This window comes from Lepidothrix coronata, unplaced genomic scaffold (genome assembly GCF_001604755.1).
Source record: "Lepidothrix coronata isolate B3197 unplaced genomic scaffold, Lepidothrix_coronata-1.0 Scaffold23, whole genome shotgun sequence".
In the NCBI taxonomy this organism is placed as follows: domain Eukaryota; kingdom Metazoa; phylum Chordata; class Aves; order Passeriformes; family Pipridae; genus Lepidothrix; species Lepidothrix coronata.
The window spans coordinates 6,880,725-6,903,046 of NW_016690203.1; the positions used below are offsets into that span (position 1 = coordinate 6,880,725).

Here is a 22,322-nt window from a genome sequence, read left to right on the forward strand (position 1 = left end):
GCAGCCCAGTGCGGTTATAAACAGCGGCCAGGCGACCCCCGAGCCAGAGCACTGCGGAGCCCTCCAAGCCAGCCCAGGTAAGACGGTGATGGATATGGGTTTCCCCTGGACCCGGGTGGGCAGCGTGGCCTTCCATGGCATGCTGTGCCGTGTCAGTCCATGGCATGGCTTGCCCTGACATGCCATGCTGGGAGACTGTGCCTGCACTGTCCTGCTTCGGCTTCATCCCAGCCACAGGACACCTCCTGCTCTGGCAGTGCATCCCGAGCAGCCCAGTGCCGGTGCACTTGCCCGGCAGGCTCCAGGCACTTCGGTGAGGCCAGGTGCTGCCTCCGCAGTGCCCCAGGGGTTATGCCTGGATACCACACCCCCCCAAGCTCTCAGCCTTTCCTTCTCTCTTTCTCTTGCAGGCAGCTGAGCTGTGGTTCCTCCTGCCTCCATCTGCCCCTGCCTCTGTCTGATATGTTTGATATTAGGTTGTTTTATTAGAAAACCAACTAAATATCAAACATATTCTTACAGCGCCAGGGATGCCCAGCGCTGACTTGGCCAGATGCTACCTGTGCCCTGCCCTGCACTGGGGGGTCCCTCTGCACCTCATCCTGCAGCCCCTGCCAGCCCTTTCACTGCCGCAATAAAACCTGTCTGCCCGTCTCCATGGTGCTTGAGAGGGGGAGGCCGGAGCTGTCCTGGGGACTGGCGGAGGTTTGGGATGGCAGCGGGGTCACCACTTGCCACCTGTCCCCTTGCTCACGCTGGGGATGATGACAATACAAAGGCCCGTGGCCCCATGCCCACTGCTGGCTCTGCTGCCCTAGCACAGGGGGTTATTTATGGAGGTGCAGCCACTGCTCGGGGTCCTTGGTGGGTGGGCATTGTTCCCCCAGGGCCCTGCCCAGGGTGCTACAAGCTGTCACCAGGTCTCTGTTCCCCAGGTCCCTAGGTGCTGACTCCCTTAGCCCCCAAAATCTGTCATTGGGTGGGAGCAGTGAGTCTCTTCCATGGGAGATCCTACACTGGCTTATGGGACCTCGAGGCTGGCACGAGGAGGCCATGAATCCCCTGGCTGTGGATGGAGTGCTGCTGCGTGCCCTGAGAATTCCTCCCTGCGCCTCGGGAATCTGCTCCTCCAGCTGCCAACAGCATCCTCTGCCTCAACACCAAGCACCAGCATGGCTGGAGCTGGGCTCAGGGCTCAGCAGGCTCCTGGGGGGTTCTGCCCCTGGTGCCGGGCTCAGTTTGTCCCACTGCTCCCTGCAAAGCCAAACACTCTGGGCCAGGGGCTGCTGCCAAACCCCTGCTCCCAAAATAGCACCAGGCTGAGCTCGCCCTTTTCCATGCCACCCCCAGGCAGGGGTAAATGTCAGCCCAGGGCCACCAAAACACTCTAAGCCCCTGGTGGAGGGCAAACGCGGCAGGGTAAGACTTTGTGCTAGTGCTGCATGGACTCAGCTCGACATCCTGAAGGAGTGCTGGGTGGGAGCACAGTGTCCTCGTGGCACCAGCCAGAGTGTCCTGTTGCATGGGGGGCAGGGGCACAGCTGGGACAATACAGGACCCCCTGCTCCCAGACCTGCCACTGCTTTTTATAACACTCCAGCTGTCCTCAGGAGCCCAAATAAGGCCGTGGCCACCCGGACCCCCTGGGGCGGACAATGGGTCCCGAGCACAGACTTTTTGGGAAGGTGGGGAGGCGGCTCAGCCCAAGAAAGGCAAAGCCCTCGGGCTGGGCAGAGCTGATAAACAGGCAGTGGGGCACAGGCAGCACAACTGCCCTGTCCACCCCTTGCCAGTCCCGCATTCAGCTACCCGCTGCTGCCCGTGTCCCAGTGAGGATGGAGGCCATCAAGAAGAAGATGCAGATGCTGAAGCTGGACAAGGAGAATGCCCTGGACCGGGCGGAGCAGGCGGAGGCTGAGCAGAAGCAGGCAGAGGAGCGGAGCAAGCAGGTAGGGCAGGCAGCAGCAGCCCCCAGCCCATGGGTGCTGGGAGGCGGCTTCTGTCTGTGTCAGCTCACCGTGAGCCCAGACCCAACACCCAACACAGACTCTGGCTGGGGTACGAGGGTGCCACAGCTGACACTGTCCTGCAGCTCAAGGGCACCCCAAGGGCTGCCTAGGGCTCAGCCCCTGCCAGTTGGTGGGGTGTGGGAAAAGGACAGACACTGTGGGGCAGTGCTGGTCCCAAGGATGGGGCAGGAGGGATGCTGTGGGGCAGAGCTGAGCCTGGGATGGGGCAGGCAGGGCTCTCTCACAGTGCAGGGGTCCAAAGTGGTGTCCACCTGTGGTGACACTACTGCCCTTCCAGCTGGAGGACGAGCTTGCTGCCATGCAGAAGAAGCTAAAGGGGACAGAGGATGAACTGGACAAATACTCTGAGGCCCTGAAAGATGCCCAGGAGAAGCTGGAGCTGGCAGAGAAGAAGGCAGCGGACGTACGTATGGGGTGCAAGGTGGAAGCTGAGGGCTGCCCTCCCCTCGTTGCCTTCCTGATGGGACTGCAGCCCTTCCCTATGCCTTGGGGACACGGGAAGGTCCCTGTCTGGCTCAGTGCATTCCCAGCAAAGCTGTGTGGGTATCTGGGAGCAGAGAATGACCCTGTGAAAGACATGTCCTGAGGGCAGAGCCAGGCAGTGAGCAGCCCCTCAAGAGTGAGACACATGTCCTCAGGAAACTCTGAATCACAGTTGTGGGCAGAGGAGTCGAGCTCCTGAGCAGGAGCAGAAGGAGGAGGAGGAGGAGAAGGAGGAGGAAGAGGAGGAGGAGGAAGAGGAGGAGGAGGAGGAGGAAGAGGAAGAGGGGGAGGAGGAGGAAGAAGACAGGTGGAGGTGCATAGGCAGTGTGAGGATTGCAGAGCCCAGCTATTGTCCGCCACTGTTTACAGGAAAACAACAGCACCAGCTGTTCAGGGTTTCACCCACTGGCCGCTCTGCAGCCATCACGAGGCATCTGGCCCCGCTCATCACTTGCCAGGACCTGGCAGCCAGGGGCCACTTCCCCGTGGGGCTGGGATGTCTCAGGGTCCAGCGTTGGGGCGATGCAGCTTTTCCCTCCTGTGAGAGCCAGGAGAAATCCTGCAGCTCCTCTCCCTCCATGGGCAGAGGAGGCAGGAACTGTCCTCTGCCACTGTGCCCACAGAGAAGTGCCTGAGCCCCGGCACAGCACCTGGGCTGCTCTCAGTGGCACATTCTGGCTCCATGCTGGGGGTCAAGGTGTTATTGGGAGCTCTGGAGCCTTTCCGGAACCCTGGGACGTTTGTCACCCTGCAGCTTTGCTTGCAGCTCTCTGTCCCAGCACGGTGGCAGTGCCATCCCTGCACTGGAGTCGGCACATGTTCAATGAGGCATCACAGAGCTCTGGGATCCCTTTCCCTCCTTCACACCCTTTCTGCTTCCCTCTGCTCCCTGTTGGCATTTTCCTGCTGTCACCACATCCCCACTTGCTTCTTTGTGGATCCCTCTCTGTGTATCTGGAGCCCCTTTTCCTGGCTGCTGCCACCTCAGGGTGGCCCTTGGGGCTGCCCCAGTTTCCCCCAGGTTCCAGGCAGTGGAGGGACTGGATGGGCAGAGCTGCCTCCCAGGTGCCTCCAGTTCCCACCTCATCCCTGGAAATGTGCTGTGCTGCATATGCCGCACATGCCAGCCCAGGCAAATGGGGCCCTGCAGCATCCACCTGCCCAGCTGCTGAGGACGTCGGGAAGCAGCAGCCTGAAACCCTTCCCTTCTATCCATGTGCCCGAAGCCCTGCCAAATGGGCTTTGTGGGGAGTGAGGGCAGCAACGGGGCTCGGTGGTGTATTTACTGAGCTTTTGAGGGGCTCCAAGAACCCTCACGGCACCAAGAGACACGGCTCCTGGCTCCAAGGAACACTGATCTTGGCAGTGTTGTCTGCACCATCGTCTGCCCTCAGACTAGAGGGTTCTCACAGGGGCTCAGGCCGTCGAGATGTTGGGGTTTGGCACACGGGAGTAGAGTGGGACCCCGGCAGTCACAGCCCCAGTCCTGGGCAGGAGGAGGGAGCAGGATCTGCCGCAGGGCTGTGGGGTCCTGGGGGTTGCAGTGCCCGAGCTCAGCCCCTGTGGCCCAGCAGTCCCCAAATGTGGCCCGTGGGGCTGAGGGATGGGTGGCACCGAGGAGTCTGGCCCCACGGAGGGGGGCCCGTGTGGGGTCAGGCCTGGCTCCTCTGGGCCCTGTGCTCCCCAACATATGGGGCCGGTCCCAGTGCCCCCACGCCCATATGGGGCAGGTCCCTGTGGACCCAGGCGCCTGCGGTGCAGATCCCGGTGTCCCCCCCCGGCCCGGTCCCAGTGCCCCTTTCCCACCAGGTCCGGGTCCCAGTGTCCTTATTCCCGCCTGGTCTTGGTCCCGGTGTCCCTTCCCCACCTGGTCCCAGTCCCAGTCCCGGTGTCCCAGGTCCAGGTCCCAATGCCCCAGGCCCCGGTGTGTCCCAATCTCGATGAGTCCCGGTCTCGGTGCCCCAGGCCCCGGTGTGTCCCGGTCCCGGTGTGTCCCGGTCCCGGCGTGCCCCGATTCCGAGGAGTCCCGGTGCCCCAGGCTCCGGTGTGTCCCAATCCCAGAGTGTCCCCGGCCGCGGTGTGTCCCGATCCCGGTGTCCCCACTCGGTCCCGATGTCCCCACCCGGTCCCGGTGTGTCCCGGTCCCGGTGTGTGCCGGTGTATCCCGGTGTCCCCACCCGGTCCCGGTGTGTCCCGGTCCCGGTGTGTGCTGGTGTATCCCGGTGTCCCCACCCGGTCCCGGTGTGTCCCGGTGTATCCCGATGTCCCCGCCCGGTACCGGTGCCCCCCCCGTCTCCCCGGTAACGTTCGCGCGGGGCGGGGCGGAAGTGCCGTCAGTTCCGGGCGGCGGGACCGGGCGCGGTCCCGGGGGGTGCGGGGGTGGCGGCGGGGCCGGAGCGGACGGACCGAGCATGGCCGGGGCCACCACCATCGAGGCGGTCAAGCGCAAGATCCAGGTGCTGCAGCAGCAGGCGGACGATGCGGAGGAGCGGGCGGAGCGCCTGCAGCGGGAGGTGGAGGCCGAGCGCCGCAACCGCGAGCAGGTACCGCCGGGGCCTCCCCGCTGGGGCACGACCGGGGTGGCGGCGCGCCCGGGGCCGGGGGGTCCCGCTCCGAGCCGCAGGGAGCGCCCGCGGGGTCCGCTGCGCCCCGGGGGTCCCGCCCCGTGGCCAGGGGTCTCTTTGGGTCCCTGGGACCTGCACGTGGTGCTGAGCGGGGACCGGAGCGGGGGGGGGGGGCGGCGAGGCGTCGTTTCGCCGTTCCCCGTGTCCCGGGGCTGACCGCGGCCGGGGGGAGGGAGAGGCCCCGGCCATCTTGTGCGGCCCCGAGCCCGGAGCTGCGCGGGTAAGATGGAAGGGAGGAGAGAGCGGGGTCCCTCGGCTGCGGCCGGGCAGAAGCCCCTGGAGCATCTCCCGAGCCCCGCATCCTGCCTCCGGGACCGGCAGCCGCGGGGGGAGGCGCAGGGGCTTGGCTGGGATGGCCTGGAAGGAAGGAAGGACGAAGCAACCACGGCAGGATCTGAGCTGGCAGATCCGGGGGACGCCGGCACGGCTGGGGACGGGGATGGGGTGACACAGGCAGCACCTCAGTGTGCCCGGCTCCCTTGGGCTGGGAGCACAGGCAAGGCCGGTGTGTTGTGGGCACAGGGATGGGGTGACACGGGGCCAGTCCCGGCTCGAATCTGAATGTGGTTCTCAGTGAATTTGCAGTGACTTTGCTGAAGTTGAGCCCTCTCCCCTCAGTGCCCGAGCTTCGTGTCTTTGACAGCACTGTGTGATTGGGCTCTGCTGCCCAGGCCCATGCAGAAGCTCTTGGGCCTCAGCTGGGCTCTTTTTTCGCAGCCACGTAAGGAATTCTCCTTGTAATAGCAGCGTTGTCATGGGAACACGCGTGCTTCTCCCAGCTCCCTGAGCCTCCATCAGGGGAGCCAACCAGTGCTCCCAGTTTGGCACTGATCCCGGGTCCTGGGGAGCTCTCTTGGATCTCTGTGGGCTGGGGAAGCGATGGTGAGTCCCAAAAGCCGGGGCGAGCTCCTCCCTTGGCTTGCAGGGCTCCAGGTGCTCCCTGGTTCAGGGCTACCTTCCTGAAGGAAGCACAGAGTAACAGGAATGTGCCACTTGCAGCAGGGCTGCCTGGAAGTCACCTGGAAGTTCACCCCGTGGTCCGGGGAAGCCTGACAGTTTTGGCTGCCTCCAGGGGGGAGCAGCAGAAGGGGAGGTGTAAGGGCCCTTCTGCAGCGGGGGAGAGGCACTTCCTCAAAAGCAGCAGTAGGTTTTGGGTGGGTTAAGCACTGCCTGCAGGAAGTCAGGGCTAAGTGATACAGTTCAGAGGGTGAAGAAGCAGAGGCCTGCTGTGCTGGTGAGTCCCCACCCCCTGGGAGAGGAAAAGTGAAAGTTATCCACCTCAACAGCTCGTGTCCCCTTTAATAGGCAAAAGATATGTCAGGCAGTCTCCTTCCCAGTTCTGTTTAAGGTATTGTTGTGTTCCTCTTTGGGCAGACCACTTCCCCCTCAGGCGGGGCAGGTTCTGGCTTTGGGCACCCACAAGGGTGTGGGCTTCTTGGGTGAGGAGTGGGATGTGCCTGCATGGGAGTTCCTCTGCTGCTTGTGCTCTCCCAGCCCAGTCTGGAAATGTGGTAGGGGGTGCCTCAGTGGCAGAAGGAGGGGGAGAGCTCGGACAGCCCCTCTGGGAACTGGATGCAACTGGTGTTGGGCTCCACTGTAACACTGGCACCTTTCATTGCTCTGCTCCTCCCTCCTCGGCATGGTGAGGAGCAGTGTGTCTGCGTAGGCTGCTTTATTAACATTCAGCTAGGGTATTTCGTGTCTGTCTGGCATGTGCCTGTGCTCAGGTCTCTGTAGAAGATCACAGCACTGCCCTGGAATGACCACAGCCCTGTCTGCCTTTGTCATCCTGTTGGGGACCAGGATTCTGAATTCCCCAGGGGGCTCCAGTGGGTGTCATTGTCCCCAAAGCATCTGGGCTCCCCTGGTCTCTGTCTGGGATTAGCATGGATGGGGCTGTGAGAAGGGGCCTTGTGGCTGATCACAGTGGCTGGGAGATGGGACAGCCCCTGATCTCTGCTGGTGTTTCTGTGGTCACATTTCTGGCAAATGCCTGAGGGCTGTCAACAGTTTCACCAGCTCCTGGTGCCTATGGCTGAACCGAGGTGGCTGTTGCTGGGGAACAGCCTCCTCAACCTGTCTCAGGACTGGAGGAGGCTTTTGCTCCTTCTCTGGATTGTTAGTGACTCACTGGGAGGAAGGAGGCCTCGAGCAGGGCAGGCTCTCTTCTGGGGCTGTGGGCCCCTGGGTTGGGCAGCACTGGTGGCCCACCTAGCCTGCCAGCACCTGACATAGCTTGGCACATCCCTGAACCTGTTAATCCTTCTCACCTTGCTGGTGAGAGGGTTTGCCTCAAGCAATGCTCACTGGCGTCCAGATGTGTGAGTAAACTGACTCTGTGCTAAGTGGCAGCTGTCACCACGCTCTGGCATGGTGGATAAACAGCTGTGATGGATGGCCTGGCAGGATCCCAGCAGCTGCAGAGGCACCCCTTGGCACAAGTCATCTCCTTAGTGTTTATGGCTTAAACTGTCAGGACAGCTCAGGCTGGCAGGGAGAAGGCTGCAGGAGGGCTGCAGCATGGACAAAGCATGCAGGAAGTGTTGTTAAGCTAAACGTGCTGCAGGCATCTGGGAGAGGGGCTGAAGGTTTGCTTAGGGCTCCCATGTTGACCCGATGGCAGAGCTCAGCTGCCCTGCCTGAGCTGCTCAACCTGCACAGGCTGAGTCCCCTCCTCTGCTCCCTCCAGGCTGAGGCAGAAGTGGCATCTTTGAATCGCCGTATCCAGCTGGTAGAGGAGGAGTTGGACCGAGCTCAGGAGCGCCTTGCCACGGCTCTGCAGAAGCTGGAAGAGGCAGAGAAGGCAGCAGATGAGAGCGAAAGGTGAGCAAGGGCTCCTGCTCATGCTCTGTCAAACATCTTGGATATGTTTCTGACTGAGGGCCCAGTGCCATCCAACCTTTTGGGCTTCCCAGAGTGGGGGAAGGAGATCCCACATCAAGGCTGGATGTGGGAGTCGGTGCCTGCTTACGCAGAGCAGCTAAAACAATGCTGAAGGCCTTGAGTGTCTTGGAACCTGAGGCTGCTGATGGCCTTGAATGTCTTGGAACCTGAAGCTAAGGAGCAAGGAAGTGCTGTGTGCTACCATGCATTCCTGCCTCCAAGGGAGGAGAAATAAGTGGGTTTGGAGACACCATTGCCTTGTGAAGGTGGGGCAGCCTCTCTTCCTGCAGCCTCTGCCAGCTGGCAGATGTCCACTGACCTGGCCTCTAATTCAGCGAGTAGTGGTCCCCTTACAGCTGGCTGATGTGCTTCCTCGGTTGCACACACCATGGTGAGCAGCCCGACCTGGCTGGTGGCCTGCCATGGAGATGGACTTGGCTCTTCCTGCTTTCCAGATGGGGAAGTGCTTGACTTGGCTTTGCTGAGTTCCTAAGACAGCCAGGCTTGTTCTTCTCAGCAGCACTGCACTTCCCTTGACCCAGGAGCCCAGTGAGCTGCTGGAGGAATGTTCCAAGGAACAGTTATTTCTGAGCAATTGAGGTTCACATCAGCCCAGCGGTATCTGCCTTCCTGTGCCACCCTCTGCACTCAGAGGAGTCATGGCTTGTCAGGAAGCACTGTGGTTCCAGGGTAGCGCTGTTAATGCTCTGAAACTCATCTCAGCGCTGGCTTGTCGAGGGTTGTTTTACACACCTCTCCTCCCTGTGCTTACTTCTGGACAGAGGTATGAAAGTCATTGAAAACAGAGCTCTTAAAGATGAGGAGAAGATGGAACTGCAGGAGATCCAGCTCAAGGAAGCCAAGCACATCGCAGAGGAGGCGGACAGGAAGTATGAGGAGGTGAGACTCTTGGATGCTCTAGTACAGCTGACCTGGGCTAGGAGAGGCAACTCCTCTTCCTGCTGTCAAGGCTTTCCTCAGCAAAGCTCTGTGCAGAGCCTGGCTCTCAGCAGAGCTACATCAGTGCTCTGCTTGGCCAAAAACCTCTGGCAGCTCCAGCAGCTCTTGCAGGCATTTGTTCCCTTCACTGCTGTGCACAGCCTACAAGTGCAAAATCATCCTCCTTCCTCTTGATTCTGATTCTCCCTTCCAGGTTGCTCGGAAACTGGTGATCATAGAGGGAGATCTGGAGCGTACTGAAGAGAGAGCTGAGCTCGCAGAGTCGTGAGTAGTCCACTGGCATGTAACTGGCACGTCTGCCTCTGCATGGGAACTAACACTGCATTGCTAACCTTGTTACACAAGGCCTGAAGCACCGGGTGGGTTTAGGTCCTCAGAGGAAAGGGCTGGAAGCACTCTTCTCCTTGAAACAGGATTGGCTCCACTCAGGACAAGGAGTTTGTGATGTGATTTGCCTTGAGCATAGTTGCTCTGCCCCTTCGCATGGAGACACTCCCCAGTCACAGAGGCCAAAGAGCCTTTCTCCCCAACAGCATTCACCAGCACTGCTTTGTGCGTGCAGTCACGAGATCCTTCACGTAGCCACAGGGCACAGTGCTTGCCCTAAAGCAGCAGAGGCCTCCTGGGCTGGGGGCTGAAGCAGCACATGGGATGGCTGAGGGCAGAGCTGTGGCTGAGGCTGGTCTCTGGCTTCTGCAGGTATTTGCAGTAAGCGCTCCAGGCTCCTGCACTGCTGAGCAGCAAGCCGGACTTCCTCTGCTCAGAGCAGAGGCACAGATCCCCTGGTCTTCTTTCACGTGTCCGGATGCTTTAGCTGATCCTTGAGGAGCTGGTCAGGACCTTTCCGTGCTCTGGGCCTTGTCTAACGCAGTTGGTGTGTACGCAGCAGCAGCACTGTGCTTCCTGCCCAGATGTGCATGTTGTGACCATGACTTTTTTGTGTTTCCCCCCACCCCCTTTTTTGCTCTGTGGTGTTGTGGTTTTGGTGCTCCTTTTGACCTTGCCCCCATCTGGCTTGTGCCATTGTGTGACCATCACTAACAGTCATTGCCGGGAGCTGCAGGAGCAGATCAGAGTGATGGACCAGAACTTGAAGTGTCTGTCTGTTGCCGAAGAAAAGGTACTAACCTTTCCCTTCTTGAACCATTAAACCAGAACTCTTGTGGTCTCCTCACAACGCTCCTCCCGTCAGCTTAACTGCGCCTTTCTCTCTCCTGGAACGTTCTGTTCTCTCTGCCCATGAATATCCCTGTCTGAACAGCTTCCTACTGTACAGCACACTAGACATACAGCTTCTCCTTGGAGACTCCAGGTCTGGCAGAAACCTGTGTTCACATCTTGCTGCTCAGCTTCGTGCCCTGTACATGTGCTGGGAGAATACTTAAAACATGAGCTCGGAGGCAAAAAGGGAACTTGCTTTCTGCACAAGTGCCTCAAAGCAGGGTTCCATCCAGTCTGATCTCAGACAGTCTCCTAAAGAACTTCCTGGTCTTCCCTGCATGTGGATTCACTTCTTGTCTCCTGTCTTTCCCTCCCACTTCTTCTTTTCCTTTTTTCCCCCCCTTTCTTTACAACACCCCACAGTAAATGTTCCGAACTGGAGGAGGAGCTGAAGAATGTCACCAACAATCTCAAGTCTCTTGAGGCTCAGGCTGAGAAGGTAGGGCTGCCTGTCCCAGGGCCAGAAACATTGCTGTAGTGCTAGGAGGGTGTGTGAACAGCAGAGCACCCACTGGGATGGAAACGATGCAACTGCAATCCTAAGCAAGCCAGGAGAGCTGTGCTTGCTCTCCTGGGAGGGCTAATGGATTTCAGCAGAGGGCTGTGGAAGCTGGGGTGCAGGAAGCTTGGCTGCCCTTCCCTGCCTTGGGGCAGACTCCATCAGCCAGGATGTTTAAGGTGCTAAGATGTTAAGATGAGAATTTTTCTGTGCCCAGGTTTGTGTTCTGTGCATGATGTGGGACTTGCTACCTGACCCAGTCCTGTTGGACACAGGCAGGGATGTGAACAATTCCCAGTTGGAAGTTTCTGTGGGCATGTGTGCTGCAGTGAGGAGTTTGTCTCCCTCTGTAGCTGTGGGCTTTCTGGAGTGGGAGGTACCTGGGGCTGCTGATTGCTAACTTCTTTTCCACAGTACTCTCAAAAAGAGGATAAATACGAAGAAGAGATAAAGATCCTGACTGATAAACTCAAAGAGGTGAGTGACCATGTCAGGATGGCCCAGCTGGGTAATCTGGCCTTAGCTTGATGGGGGAGAAACATGGAAGATGGGAGACTCCATGTCCTCAAGTTGATGCCCTTTGCTGAAGAGCTCTTACACTAAGTGGCGTGTTTCCATCTGGCAGGCGGAGACCCGCGCTGAATTTGCTGAACGCTCTGTAGCCAAGCTGGAGAAGACCATTGATGATTTGGAAGGTACATTTTGGTGATAGGAAACCAAGGAATATGTGGTGAGGAGTGAGGAGCTAAGGAAGGCTGTCTCCCAGGTAGCTGGAGAGTGCAGAGGCTGCTGTACTCCTCAGTACTTGGATTATGACCTGACTTGGCCTCCAAGGTGAGGCTTGCAAGAGTCATGCCCTGTGTATGTGCTCTGAAAATAGCTCCCCAGCTGTACTGCAGCAGATCTCAAGCTCCTTTTCCAGACACCTGCTTTATCTAACTGGTAGCTGGTGTGTTTTGGTGATGATGTCCTCAGGAATGTAACTAGATCCCTATGCTCCAGCTTAATCCAATTTAAGGAGTGGCATAGGAAAGAAACACCTAAACTTGCAGGAATTAGTCACAATAACATCCCTGCATGCAGAAGGTCATGCACATGCTGGCTGCTGCAGATAATGTCCTGCCAGCCAACCACAGGAGTCAGTGAGTCTTGAAACAGCCCCTGTGAAGACTCAGACTCCCCAGTGTTGATCCTGGATCAAGGTTAACTCACCAGCAGCCCCATCCACGAAGTGCGGTGGTCAGACAGTGCCAAGGATGGGTTCCTTTCCTCCTGCCGTTCCTTCACACAATCCTTCAGGAGCGCTCCTGAGGCCAGCCATTGCAGAACCTTGCCCCAGGCCGCAGAAGAAGAAGGTTCCAGCTGCCTCCCTTAAATCTGGGGCTGTGGCCAGATTTTCCTATGGATTGCTGTGTCTGGAGTGGTGGTGCTGGTAAACCATATCCCTTACAGGCCTTCTGCCTTGACCGCAGGTGTGCCTTTGTGGTCTTATAGTGCCAGGTCTTGGAGATACAAAGCCCCATCCTACTGTCTGGAGCTTTATTATCTAGAAATAGCAGTGGTGTCAGCTGAGCTGTTCCAGAACCGCAGTCAAGCAGCAATCTGAGCTACCTCATGATCCAGGGCAAACTGCTATGGGGAACTGCAAAAACTCCACCACATCCCTGCATACTCCCCTCGAAACCTGTTAATTGAGAGTTGGCTTTGGTCTCCAGCCTTGCTGCTGAAGTGACCTAGTTTGTGACAACTGACAGAGCTCCCCAGGCTCTGTGAGGCTGTTAACAGCATGACCAGCTGTACTGTAGCCCAAGCAGCCTGAGCTGCAGCAGCCTGTGCTGGCTCTGCAGGGCTCAGGAGTGCATCAGCACAGCTCCAGGCCCGCCCCTCCCCAGAGGCCATGAGCTGCCTGGCTGCTCCATTATCTGATGGAGAACACCGGTGTGGCTGGTCTGTTCCACTTGCCCTGCCTCACTGCTTCCTGCTGGATAGGAATTCCTTCTGATGCCCAGCTCTATTACATGACTGACTTCTCCCAAGCCAGTCTTTGCATTGAGACACAAGGTGAGAAGAAAGCACCTCGATTGATCAGTGCCCTCCCTAGGTGGAGCAAACTTCTCCTTAAGTGGATGAAGTTGCCCTTCCCTGCTGCTCCTCCTGTCACTGGTTCCTGCTGACCTAGCTGGGCAACTTGTTTTTACAAGCTAATGTGGTTTGAGTGCTTGACTCAGCTCCCCTTGGAGCTGGATTGTAATCCTGGAAGGCACTTGCTGGTCAGATTGTCCTCAGGCTGCTGGAACCCTCCTGTTTATTGTTGCGGACGAGCACAGAGTCCTGAGAGCTCCACATTTAACTTAATTTTCTTCTGTTCCTGAGTCCCACCTGCTTTTCCTGCCCCAGAGTGTTGGAAGAACTCCTCTGCCTTCCCTCATTGTTTCCGTTTTGTTCTCCTCCTAAACCTCTTCTAGATGAGCTCTATGCCCAGAAATTGAAGTACAAAGCAATTAGTGAGGAACTGGACCACGCCCTGAATGACATGACTTCCATGTAAATATGAGCTGGCTGGCGTTTGCCTCTCGCTTCAGCAGCCTGGGCCGCCAGCGCTTGCTTGGTTTGCTGTGGTTTCTGTAGTTGGAGAGTCGGCAGCGCTTGTGCCGTCCCAGGTTACTTCTACAGATCTGCCCAAGGCGCCCCAGCATGCCGTCCTCTAACTCTAGGTCCTCGTGATCTGCATGTGTAACCAAGTGCTGTGCTGGCCTGAAAGGGTTCTGACTTGAACTCCTGGAGTGCAATTCCCAGTCCTGCTGGGAAAGGCTTCCTGAGGTAAAGCAGCTTTGTTGTCTGCTGGAGCCACTGGGCCATGGTCTCGGGATTCCTTCAGGAAGAGGCTGTGGATAGCGCTCAAGTGGATTCCTTAGGAATTGCCACAACAGGCTTGAGATGGGCTGGATCATGAACTGATCTGTGGAAGTAGCTGAACTCATGTGTTTCTGCAACTTTGCTCTGCAGCTTTGTGTTCAGATCTGCAGTGGGTGCTGCTCTAACAGCTGCTCTGCGTGGTCCTTGCACTAACCAGGAGAGGACGGGTCCTCACCCCTCAGAGAAGAGCCTTAACATGAGTGTCCCAAAGCTGCCTCGGCAGAGTTTGCTGTGCACAAACACCGAAGCTTCTCTTAAAATTAGTGTCTCCTTCTGTCTCACACAGATAAGTCTTGCGATTCCAAACTCCACTTTGGATTTGTCTCTCTGCTTGGTGGCTTGATCTACATCTGCACTCTGCATTCACGCTCTCTTCATCTCACTTTGAATTCCAGTACCTTTTTCCAGTTACTGTGCACAGGGCATCCCTGGGAAAGGGTGCTGTAAAGACACTGAAGCTTGACAGCAGCAGCAGCCCCCCAGTTCTGCTGCTCTTGCTCCCAAACAAAGCTCCCTCTGTGTGACCTGATGTGCCAGACACAGCCTGCTCTGAGGGGCTGCCCTTTCTGTGTCGGGGGAGCTGGGAGGATGTTGTTCTCATCTGCATATCTTGTGTGGAGCCATAAAGCTCCTTTTGTATTTTTCTTGCCTCTTGCTCGAGCATGATGTCACCTTTTTTAAGGAAAACAGTTCTTATATAAATGGAACAGAATGGCTGGTGCTTTTGAGAAGTGGGATTCTAGTGACCACTCGCTGCTTTAGCAACAAATGTTTCAGCATTGCCTTCAAACTAGTATCACCTTCAGTGGAACACAGACCTCACTAGCATGCTGGATTTTCCCTTGCGTTGTGTTGCTGGCTCCCAGATGCAATGGCAGCACTGCAGATGGGGCCTGTGGGGTCAAACGGGAGGCTGGGGGTTGCAGCAGGAGACCCTGGAGCTGTGCCTGACTGAAGACACTCCTCATTCGTGCCTGCTCTGGAGTGTTCACCAGCACCAGTTGCCAAGCACTGGCTTGCAGTGGGAGGTCACACACCTGGTAGTCACTAGGCCAAGGCGTGGAAGCCAATAAATATTGCATGAGCTCTGGCTGGTCTCCCTCGGGGCAGGACTGGTTTGGGTGTGAGGCTCTGCCTGTGCACAGGGAGGGATGTGAGGCCCCTTGCTTCAGGAATGAGGAGGCACTTCAGCAGGGCTGTGAGCACCCGAGCCAGGGAACCCATGTTTTGTAGAACCCTCCCCTTGCTGTGCAGGGGCTGAGGGCAGCAGGATCTTTCTGGGAGCGTGGCATGGAGCTCTCCACTGGGCACTGCCACTGGGCTGGGAGCACCTGGCGCGCGTCACTGCTGCGCTGTTGCTCGTTGTGTGGTATGATAAACACTGGTCAGCCTGTGGTAACGGTATGTGCTGCCTCGTGGGGGCTACTCAAATACTTTTTCCTTTTTGGATTGGTTCATCTGCCACAGTGCCCGAAGAGCCCTTCGTGAGCAGAGTTCTGGTGACACAGGACACCTGCCGTGGTTTCCTCAGGTTTGTGCCCCTCTGTTCTCCACACAACAGCACTGGCAGTCAGGATAGTCCAGGCATGCCCCAACCTGTTCTCACTCTGTCTTTGGTGCCAGGTCTGGGTGGGGAAGGAGGGAGCATTCCTGTAAGGAATTTCAAAGTATGGTGTGACTCTCCTGGGATGTGGGGCAGTAACTGTGCCCTGTAAGCACAAAGCAAGAACCTAGAACTCCTCAGTAACCCAACTGCAGCTGGAGTTGGGGGGTCTGGGTCCTGTGGGAGGGGCAGGGCTTCTGTCAGTGTGGAGGCTTCCAGCCTGGTGTTCCATTGTCAACTGTTGAGACAGCAGGGCCTCATCTGTGTCGGTCAAGTCTCTGCAGGGAGGGTGTCAGATGATGGACCAGGTTCTGCTCAGTGGTGCCCAGCAATAGGACAAGAGGCAATGGGCAGGAACTGATGCCCATGAAGTTCCACCTGGACGTGAGGAAAAACTCCTTTCTTGTTTGGGTGACCAAGCACTGGCATGGGCTGTGCAGAGAGGGTGTGGAGTCTCCCTCGCTGGAGATACTCCAGAACCGTCTGGATGCAATCCTGTGCTGTGGATGGCCCTGCTGGAGTAGGGAGGTTGGACCAGATGACCCACTATGGTCCCTTCCAGTCTCACCCATTCTGTGATTCTTACTGGGTGGAAGATGGCAGCCTGCCCTTGAGAAGTGCCTCTCTCCTCACGGGGAGGTCCTGTTGTGTTTGACTCATGCTGTGGAGAGCTGATGGCTTTGCACAGTGGTGTTCCAAGTGATGTTATCTGAGGCTGGGCTGTGGCAGGGCCTTTCCCTGCTCGTCCGGATAGAATCCACGCTGGGTGGCGGGTGGGTGGGTGATGCATCGTCTGCCCTGGGAGGTTTTGGAGGCATCTGGTCTGACTGGATTGCTGGGCTTGTACAGGCTGGTTGCTGTGAGCTGGGCTGTGACTTGGGAGTGCTGCAAATGCAGATTAGCTGACCAGCAGGGCCAGGTCCTGGGGCTCCCTCAGTGGCAGGGATGGCTGGTGAGGCTGCCCTGGGGCTGGGCAGAGAGGAGAGCAGGCCTAACACTGGGGGTAGCAGCCTAGGCAAACATTCCATGTGGGGGAGCTGTTCCTGAGGTCTGGGAAAGGTCATGCATGCCAAACACTCCAGTTTTCCCCCTTGTGCAGGTGGATTATCAGGTCCCTGTCCACAGGCAGCAATGCTTGCTTTAAAGCTGTGAGCTGTTACACCAACTGACAGTCGCTGGTCCTTCTGAGCACAGTTCACTCCCATCCTCTGCTGCTCTGGGGACCCAGGACCAGCCCAGATCACCTGGGGCTGGAGGCTGGCATCAGGGTGCCCAGCTGACCTGCTCAGAGCCAGCGTGGAGCCAGAGTCCTTAGCAGCAGTAGTAGCTGTTGTGCAAGGTGTGGGCCAGGATGGGGTGGGTACACCCACAACTACCCTCAACTTCCGGATTGTGGTGGGACAGAAATCACTGGCTTCTCTGGCTCTGCCTTGGTCCCTTGGTGTCTTTAAAGAAGGGACAATCAATCAGCATTACTGCCCCCTCCTACAGAGTGAGGTGCAGCTGGAGCAGGTCCTGAGGGCTTAGAGAAGCTGAGGGTGAGGCTGAAGGTGAACTTCCCCCTCTGTGTGTGGGTGTCACTTTGGAGAGACCGGGCTGAAACGCTGGGGATGGCAATGTGCTTTGACTGTTCCGTGTGAATCAGTTGACTGTCTGGAATCTTACCCAGCTAGATCTTGTTCAAGAGCAAAATATTCCTTGGTTGAAAGCAATGAGGAATGGTGTAGCTCCCCTTCAGAGGGTGCCCAGGACCTCCTAGTACAAGGATTTGAGGAGAAGCCCAAGGCCCAAGCCCAAGGCTGTGCTCTAGGCTTGCTGCTTGGGCACAGGCAGCACACTGTGTGTGTCACTGCAGTTGGTGCTGGTCAGTTCTGCCAGGCTGGAAGCTGTTGTGTAAGCATTTTTCACTGCCTGGAATTCCCCTAAATGCAGGAATTGGAGCTGTCAGGCTGGGAGGACCCTGCCTGTGCAGATGGGCAGAGAGAGATGCTGAATGGGCTCTCTGTGGTGGCCAATTGTGTCAGGACATTGGCCACCCAGCTCTGAGAGATGATAGGTCCTGGGAGGGGACCAAACTGGTTCTCCCTTTCCTGGAACTGCTCATGAACACATGTGCTGAGCATGAGCCTCGAGGACGCGTGTGGCTGCTGGACCCCTGTGGGGCTGTAAGGCCAGGGACTGGAGAGCCATGGCTGCAGAGACAGCAACAGCTTGTGTCCTGCTCATGTAGTTCTTCTGGGGCAGATCTAAAAGAGGAGCCTGCACTCCAGAACTTTCTCTGTCCTGTACTAGAAGTAGTTGCTGCCTTCAGTCCTGTCTGGTCTGAGTGGTTGGTGTGGTGTGTTCTCAGAAGATGGTCCTCCAGGGATGAGGTACTGTCATCCTTGGTTCTCCTGGTGTCCTTGTCCCACTGTGCAGACCCTGTCAATCCTACTGCAGTGTGGTGTGGCTCTCTCTGGAAGCTACTCCTGGTTCAGCTGTGGTAGGACTTGTTTCTGCAACGTGCTACACAGGCTTAAAGCACATCCCAGGTCTCTGTCCTTACTGGGTTCCAGCCCAGCCTGCAGGCTCGTCTTCTGGTGTCTCCTTTTCCTTTCTTTGCCTTTGCACATCCTTGGCAGCACTTCCACTTCTGTCCACATTTGGTTTCCTCTGTGATCTTCCTGAGCTGAAGCACAAATTAGAGAAAGACAAACCTTTGTTCTTTCCAGCTTCACCTGAGAATAGCCCAGGCCATCCTTGGATGGAGACAAGCTTGTTTGATGTGCTCATCCTGGTGCTCTACTAACCTTCCCTTTCTCTCTTTTTCTTTCTTCTTCTTGTTTCCCTCATCCTGTCACTGCTGCAGAGCGCCTGTACAGCCAGCTTGAGAAAAACCGCCTGCTCTCTAATGAGCTGAAGTTAACGCTGCATGATCTGTGTGACTGAGAAGGGGCTCACTAATCCCATAAATGAGCTTATTGCAACCACCAGTCCTGTGGACCACAGTGAAATCTGATCATTAAGACTGGCAGACTTGCGAATTTTATGCAATTACCGCTTTTTAATGGGGCACTTGAATTCATCCTATAATTTATTTAAGCATTTTTTTAACATATAAAGGTAAACTCTATTCTTGGTGAAGTAACCCCCAGACTTGGCTGGTTTTTGAACGGTCTTGTTTGCTTGTCCAGGGGGTCCTGCCTGGCTCCTTCATGGAACCAGAATGGCTGCACCCCTGAAATGAGGGGTGGGGTGAAGTTAGGCTTATGTCTGCTTGAAGCTGCTACAACTGAATTTGTGATTAGGTAAATGGCTGTAGGATTTCTGATGCATGAAATGATGGCTTCTGCCAATAAATGACTGACCTTGTAGTCTGTGAGACACTGCACACCTGTAGTGTGTTCCTATCTAGGGGAGTCCTAACCGAGAAGGTGTAGGGTAGCAGTCATTTCCCGGGCCTAACCCCAATGCAGCTGCAGAGCCCTGGGAGGGTTGGGAAGGCTCATGGATATCTTGGCAGCAAGTCCCAAAATGCACAGCCCAAGGCTGTGTCCTGAGTGCCTGCAGAGTGTGTTTAAGCGCTGCCATTGCTCATGCTCGAGGAAGACTGTTCTCTCTCTGTGCACAATTTCTGACTCTGGGGAGGTTGGGAGTGGCTTTGGGAATCTGCCTGTACCTAAAGGACATTTTTCAACAGCCTGTCTATCCAGTGTCCCAGCGTGTGGATGTCTCCAGTGATATGGGTGGGCTCACCTTTGGAGTAAAGCCTACCTAGAGCACTAGCTGCTGATCTGCTCTCCTCCTGGCTTAAGGAACATGTGAGAATCGACTGCACAGCTGCCTGTAGTCTCGGGCAGGGTGCAGCTCCCTTGCTCCTTGCTCTCTGCCTGTTACTGCCCCAGCCCCTGCCCCGCTGCCCTCCAGGCTGGCGGTCTGCTCCCTGCTGCTGGGCTTGGCATCCCTGCCCTGTGCTGAGGGAAGGGGGTCATAGCCACCTTCTAGGGGTGATTTCCAAGTGTGTGTTGCTCTCGGGGTGCCTTGCTGGGCCATGTGGGTCAGCTATGGAGGTGTGGAAGCCCTGGGGAGAGCTGGCTGCAGTTGGAGGTACCTGCATGTGAGACACTGCCTAGGGCTCTGGCTGAAGGCACACCATGACTGTGCTGACTGGGAGCACCAGCAGTGTGAGAGGCAAGGGCTACACACAAGCCAGGTAACCTCAGAGCTTCCAGCTGCACCCAGCCAGTTACTCTGGCCCGAGGATCGCTGCGTGCGGGGAAGGGGCTGGCACAAGCTTTCTGTGGCAAAGGAGTTTTGGTTGTCTGACACTGCTTTGTAACTCTCAACTCTTGCTTTCTGCCAGATAAACTGAAATCCACCAAAGAGGAGCATCTCTGCACGCAAAGAATGCTGGACCAGACCCTGCTAGACCTGAACGAGATGTAATAGATCCCTGCCACCGCCTCCGCCACGCGATGCCAGGCGCCAGCCCAGCTGCTGCTGCCCTCTAACCCTGGGGACCAGAGTTTACGTTCTGTTGCCAACTTGACCAAACACAAATCTCCTTTGCCCCAGGGTTAAAGGCCACCAGGTTGGGCAGAGCTTCAAACAGCATCATTAAGGGAAATAAACAATGCAATAATGTTTGGGGAGCATGTTTGAGATGTACACATTTTGTAACTACCTTTTTTTGTAGCAACCATTGTAAACATTCCAAATATCGTGTGAGGCTGGTGAGCTACACTTCAAAGCTCTTGGCTTTAAAATTTGGTATTAACTTTCTGTTAATTGGCTCTAGGCCACCCTGCTTTGGCAGGGCAGGAAAAGGGTGTGATGGTGCTCGCTGTGAGTCAGAGTAGCCAGGCTGGGGATGGAAGCCTGTTGGGAAAACTTTCTTTCCAAGAGCTGTTTGCCAAAAGTGCAGTTCAGTTTCTCAGCTTTAAGGTAACTGTGTTGGGGAGGAGCAACTTGTGTGAAAGGTACTTTTTTTTTTTTTTTCTGTTTTTTTTTTTAAGCCAAGCCAGTCATCTGAACAATTGAACCTTCACAAGGATTGTGTCCCTTCCCCCCCACTGTTGGCCACTTCCTTTCCTGGTGGGCTTAGAGCAGCCACAGCCCCTCTAACCCATTGCTACCCTGGGGCTGACTTTGCCTTCACTAAGTGCTGGTGCACCAAGCTTCACCGCTCATTGCTGTGTTACACTTAACAGCTTAAGTACAACAGCCTTGTATTCTTGGAGAAGTGTTTTTGCCTACCTGGAGGGAGGGAGCTGAACCTTCCCTCCTGGCCAGGACTGCTCTTACTGTCTTAATTGGGTACAAGCCATCTCGCTGTGCATTGCTGGTGTTTCGTGGTTGTGAGGCGTGAGTGCGGTATCGCCACCCTCGCAGCGTGTAGCTTGTGGTTTGAGCATGCTGCTTGGTTGTAGCAGTTTTAGGGGCCAATCTGGAGACAAAAACCCTATCCAGTGTTTTGATACTAAATTGAAAAATTGTGTTACTGTCTTTTGAAATAAAAACCGATCCCTCCACACCACTGCTGGCTGCAGAGCTTTACTGTGTGTGATCCACTCCGTCTGGGCTTGTGGGGGATGAGGGTGGGGATGAAGGCCAGGCTGTGTGCCCATCTCCTGGAGATGAGACCAGACAGAGGTGGACTTGCCAGTGTCTTCTTAGGGCTGGAGCACAAACGTGGGACTGTGGGGGTGAGTCCCTCAGTCAGTTTGGAGATGACAGTGAATTGCGTGGGAGTGCTGATCTGCTGGAGGGCAAGAAGGTCCTGCAGAGGGATGTGTACAGGCTGGATCAATGAGCCAAGGCCAGTGGTGTGAGGTTCAACAAGGCCAAGGGCCAGGTGCTGTCCTTGGATCACCACAACCCCCTGCAGGGCTCCAAGGCTTGGGGAAAAGTGGCTGGAAAGCTGGAAAAAGATCCAAGGGTGCGGGTGACAACAGGTGAACATGAGCTGGTGTGTGGCCACAGGCCCAGGGCAGTGACCATCCCCTGTGCTGGGCATTGCTGAGGCATCTCCAGTCCTGGGGGCAGTTTTGGGCTCCTCATGACAAGACACTGATGGGCTGGAGCGATTCCAGGGAAGGGAATGGGGGTGGAGAGGCATCTGGAACACCAGGAGCAGCTGAGGGAGCTGGGGGACTCAGCCTGGAGAAAAGGAGGCTCAGGGGGACCTTCGTGCTCTCTGCAACTTCCTGACAGGAGGGTGGAACTGGGAGGGGTCAGGGTCTGCTCCCAGGTAATCAGTAATAGGACGAGAAGAAATGTTCTCAGGTTACGTCAGAGGTTTAGATTGGATATTAGGGAAAATTTCCTCACAGAAAGGGTTGTCCAGCCGTGGCACAGGCTGCTCCATCCAACCTGGCCTTGAACACTTCCAGGGTTGGAGCAGCCACAGCTGCTCTGGTTAATCTGTGCCAGGCCTCCCCACCCTCACAGGGAAGAATTCCTTCCCCATATCCCATCTAACCCTGCCCTCTGGCAGTGGGAAGCCATTTCCTCTTGTCCTGTCACTCCAGGCCCTTGTCCAAAGTCCCCCCCCAGCTCTCTTGGAGCCCCTTTAGGCACTGAAAGGCTGCATTTTCCTGAGCTAGAGAAGGTTTGGAGAGCACAAGGAACCATCCTGAAAAAACCCAAACCCTGAGCTCAGGATCTGCCCCTGGGGGAAGGGGTGTAGCTGTGCCTGTGAAGCAGGAGGCTCTTGCCTGGTTTAGCAGTCCAGCAGTCCCAGGGGCTGCTGCAACCTGACAGAGACCAGGGGCCGAGGGGCTGCTGTCCTGCCTGTGCTGGGTGGGGGATGCAGGCTTGTGCAGGATCAGGGGGGTTGTTTTCTGAACTCTTAAGTATTGAGGCCATGTTACTGAGAACTCAGCTGCAATGGGCAGGGCACGTCTCAAGGATGAAGGACCACCACCTCCCTAAGATCCTGCTCTATGGTGAACTTGCCACTGGCTGTCGCATGAGAGGAGCCCCAAAGAAAAGATACAAGGACTCCCTGAAACAACATCTCAGCCTTGGCCATATTGATCACCATAACTGGTCTACTCTGGCCTCAAATCGGGAGGCCTGGAGACACACCATCTATAACGCAGCTGTCTCCTTCGAGAACACAC

At 56.5% G+C, this 22,322-nt stretch overlaps 1 protein-coding gene across 17 annotated transcripts; it reads left to right on the forward strand.

Annotated features, from left to right (window-relative positions):
• The first annotated feature begins 1,816 nt into the window (after nt 1-1,816).
• On the forward strand, nt 1,817-20,734 carry TPM3 (tropomyosin 3). 17 transcript variants are annotated; one of them, XR_001873792.1, is made up of 11 exons: nt 1,817-1,949; nt 2,308-2,433; nt 7,827-7,960; nt 8,803-8,920; nt 9,174-9,244; nt 10,025-10,100; nt 11,115-11,177; nt 11,326-11,395; nt 13,166-13,244; nt 18,899-19,019; nt 19,562-20,734. XR_001873792.1 is itself a non-coding variant. In XM_017808554.1 (10 exons), the coding sequence occupies exons 1-10, from the start codon at nt 1,836-1,838 to the stop codon at nt 19,563-19,565; spliced, it is 855 nt and encodes a 284-aa protein (XP_017664043.1). In that variant the 5' UTR covers nt 1,818-1,835; the 3' UTR covers nt 19,566-20,734. The 17 variants fall into 17 exon arrangements, 13 of the variants coding, with proteins under 13 accessions (XP_017664043.1, XP_017664044.1, XP_017664045.1 ...); XR_001873791.1 differs by lacking the exon at nt 10,025-10,100 and adding an exon at nt 10,565-10,640 and having other exon boundaries at nt 1,821-1,949; XM_017808554.1 differs by lacking the exon at nt 18,899-19,019 and having other exon boundaries at nt 1,818-1,949.
• Nucleotides 20,735-22,322: the final 1,588 nt, after the last annotated feature.

Bases quoted from the DNA above. Each gene is read 5' to 3' on its own strand.
- TPM3 (XM_017808554.1), top strand. From the start codon at position 1,836: ATGGAGGCCATCAAGAAGAAGATGCAGATGCTGAAGCTGGACAAGGAG. The intron at 7,961-8,802 runs GTGAGCAAGGGC...ACTTCTGGACAG, and splicing joins GCAGCAGATGAGAGCGAAAG to AGGTATGAAAGTCATTGAAA. The intron at 10,101-11,114 runs GTACTAACCTTT...TCTTTTCCACAG, and splicing joins TGTCTGTTGCCGAAGAAAAG to TACTCTCAAAAAGAGGATAA.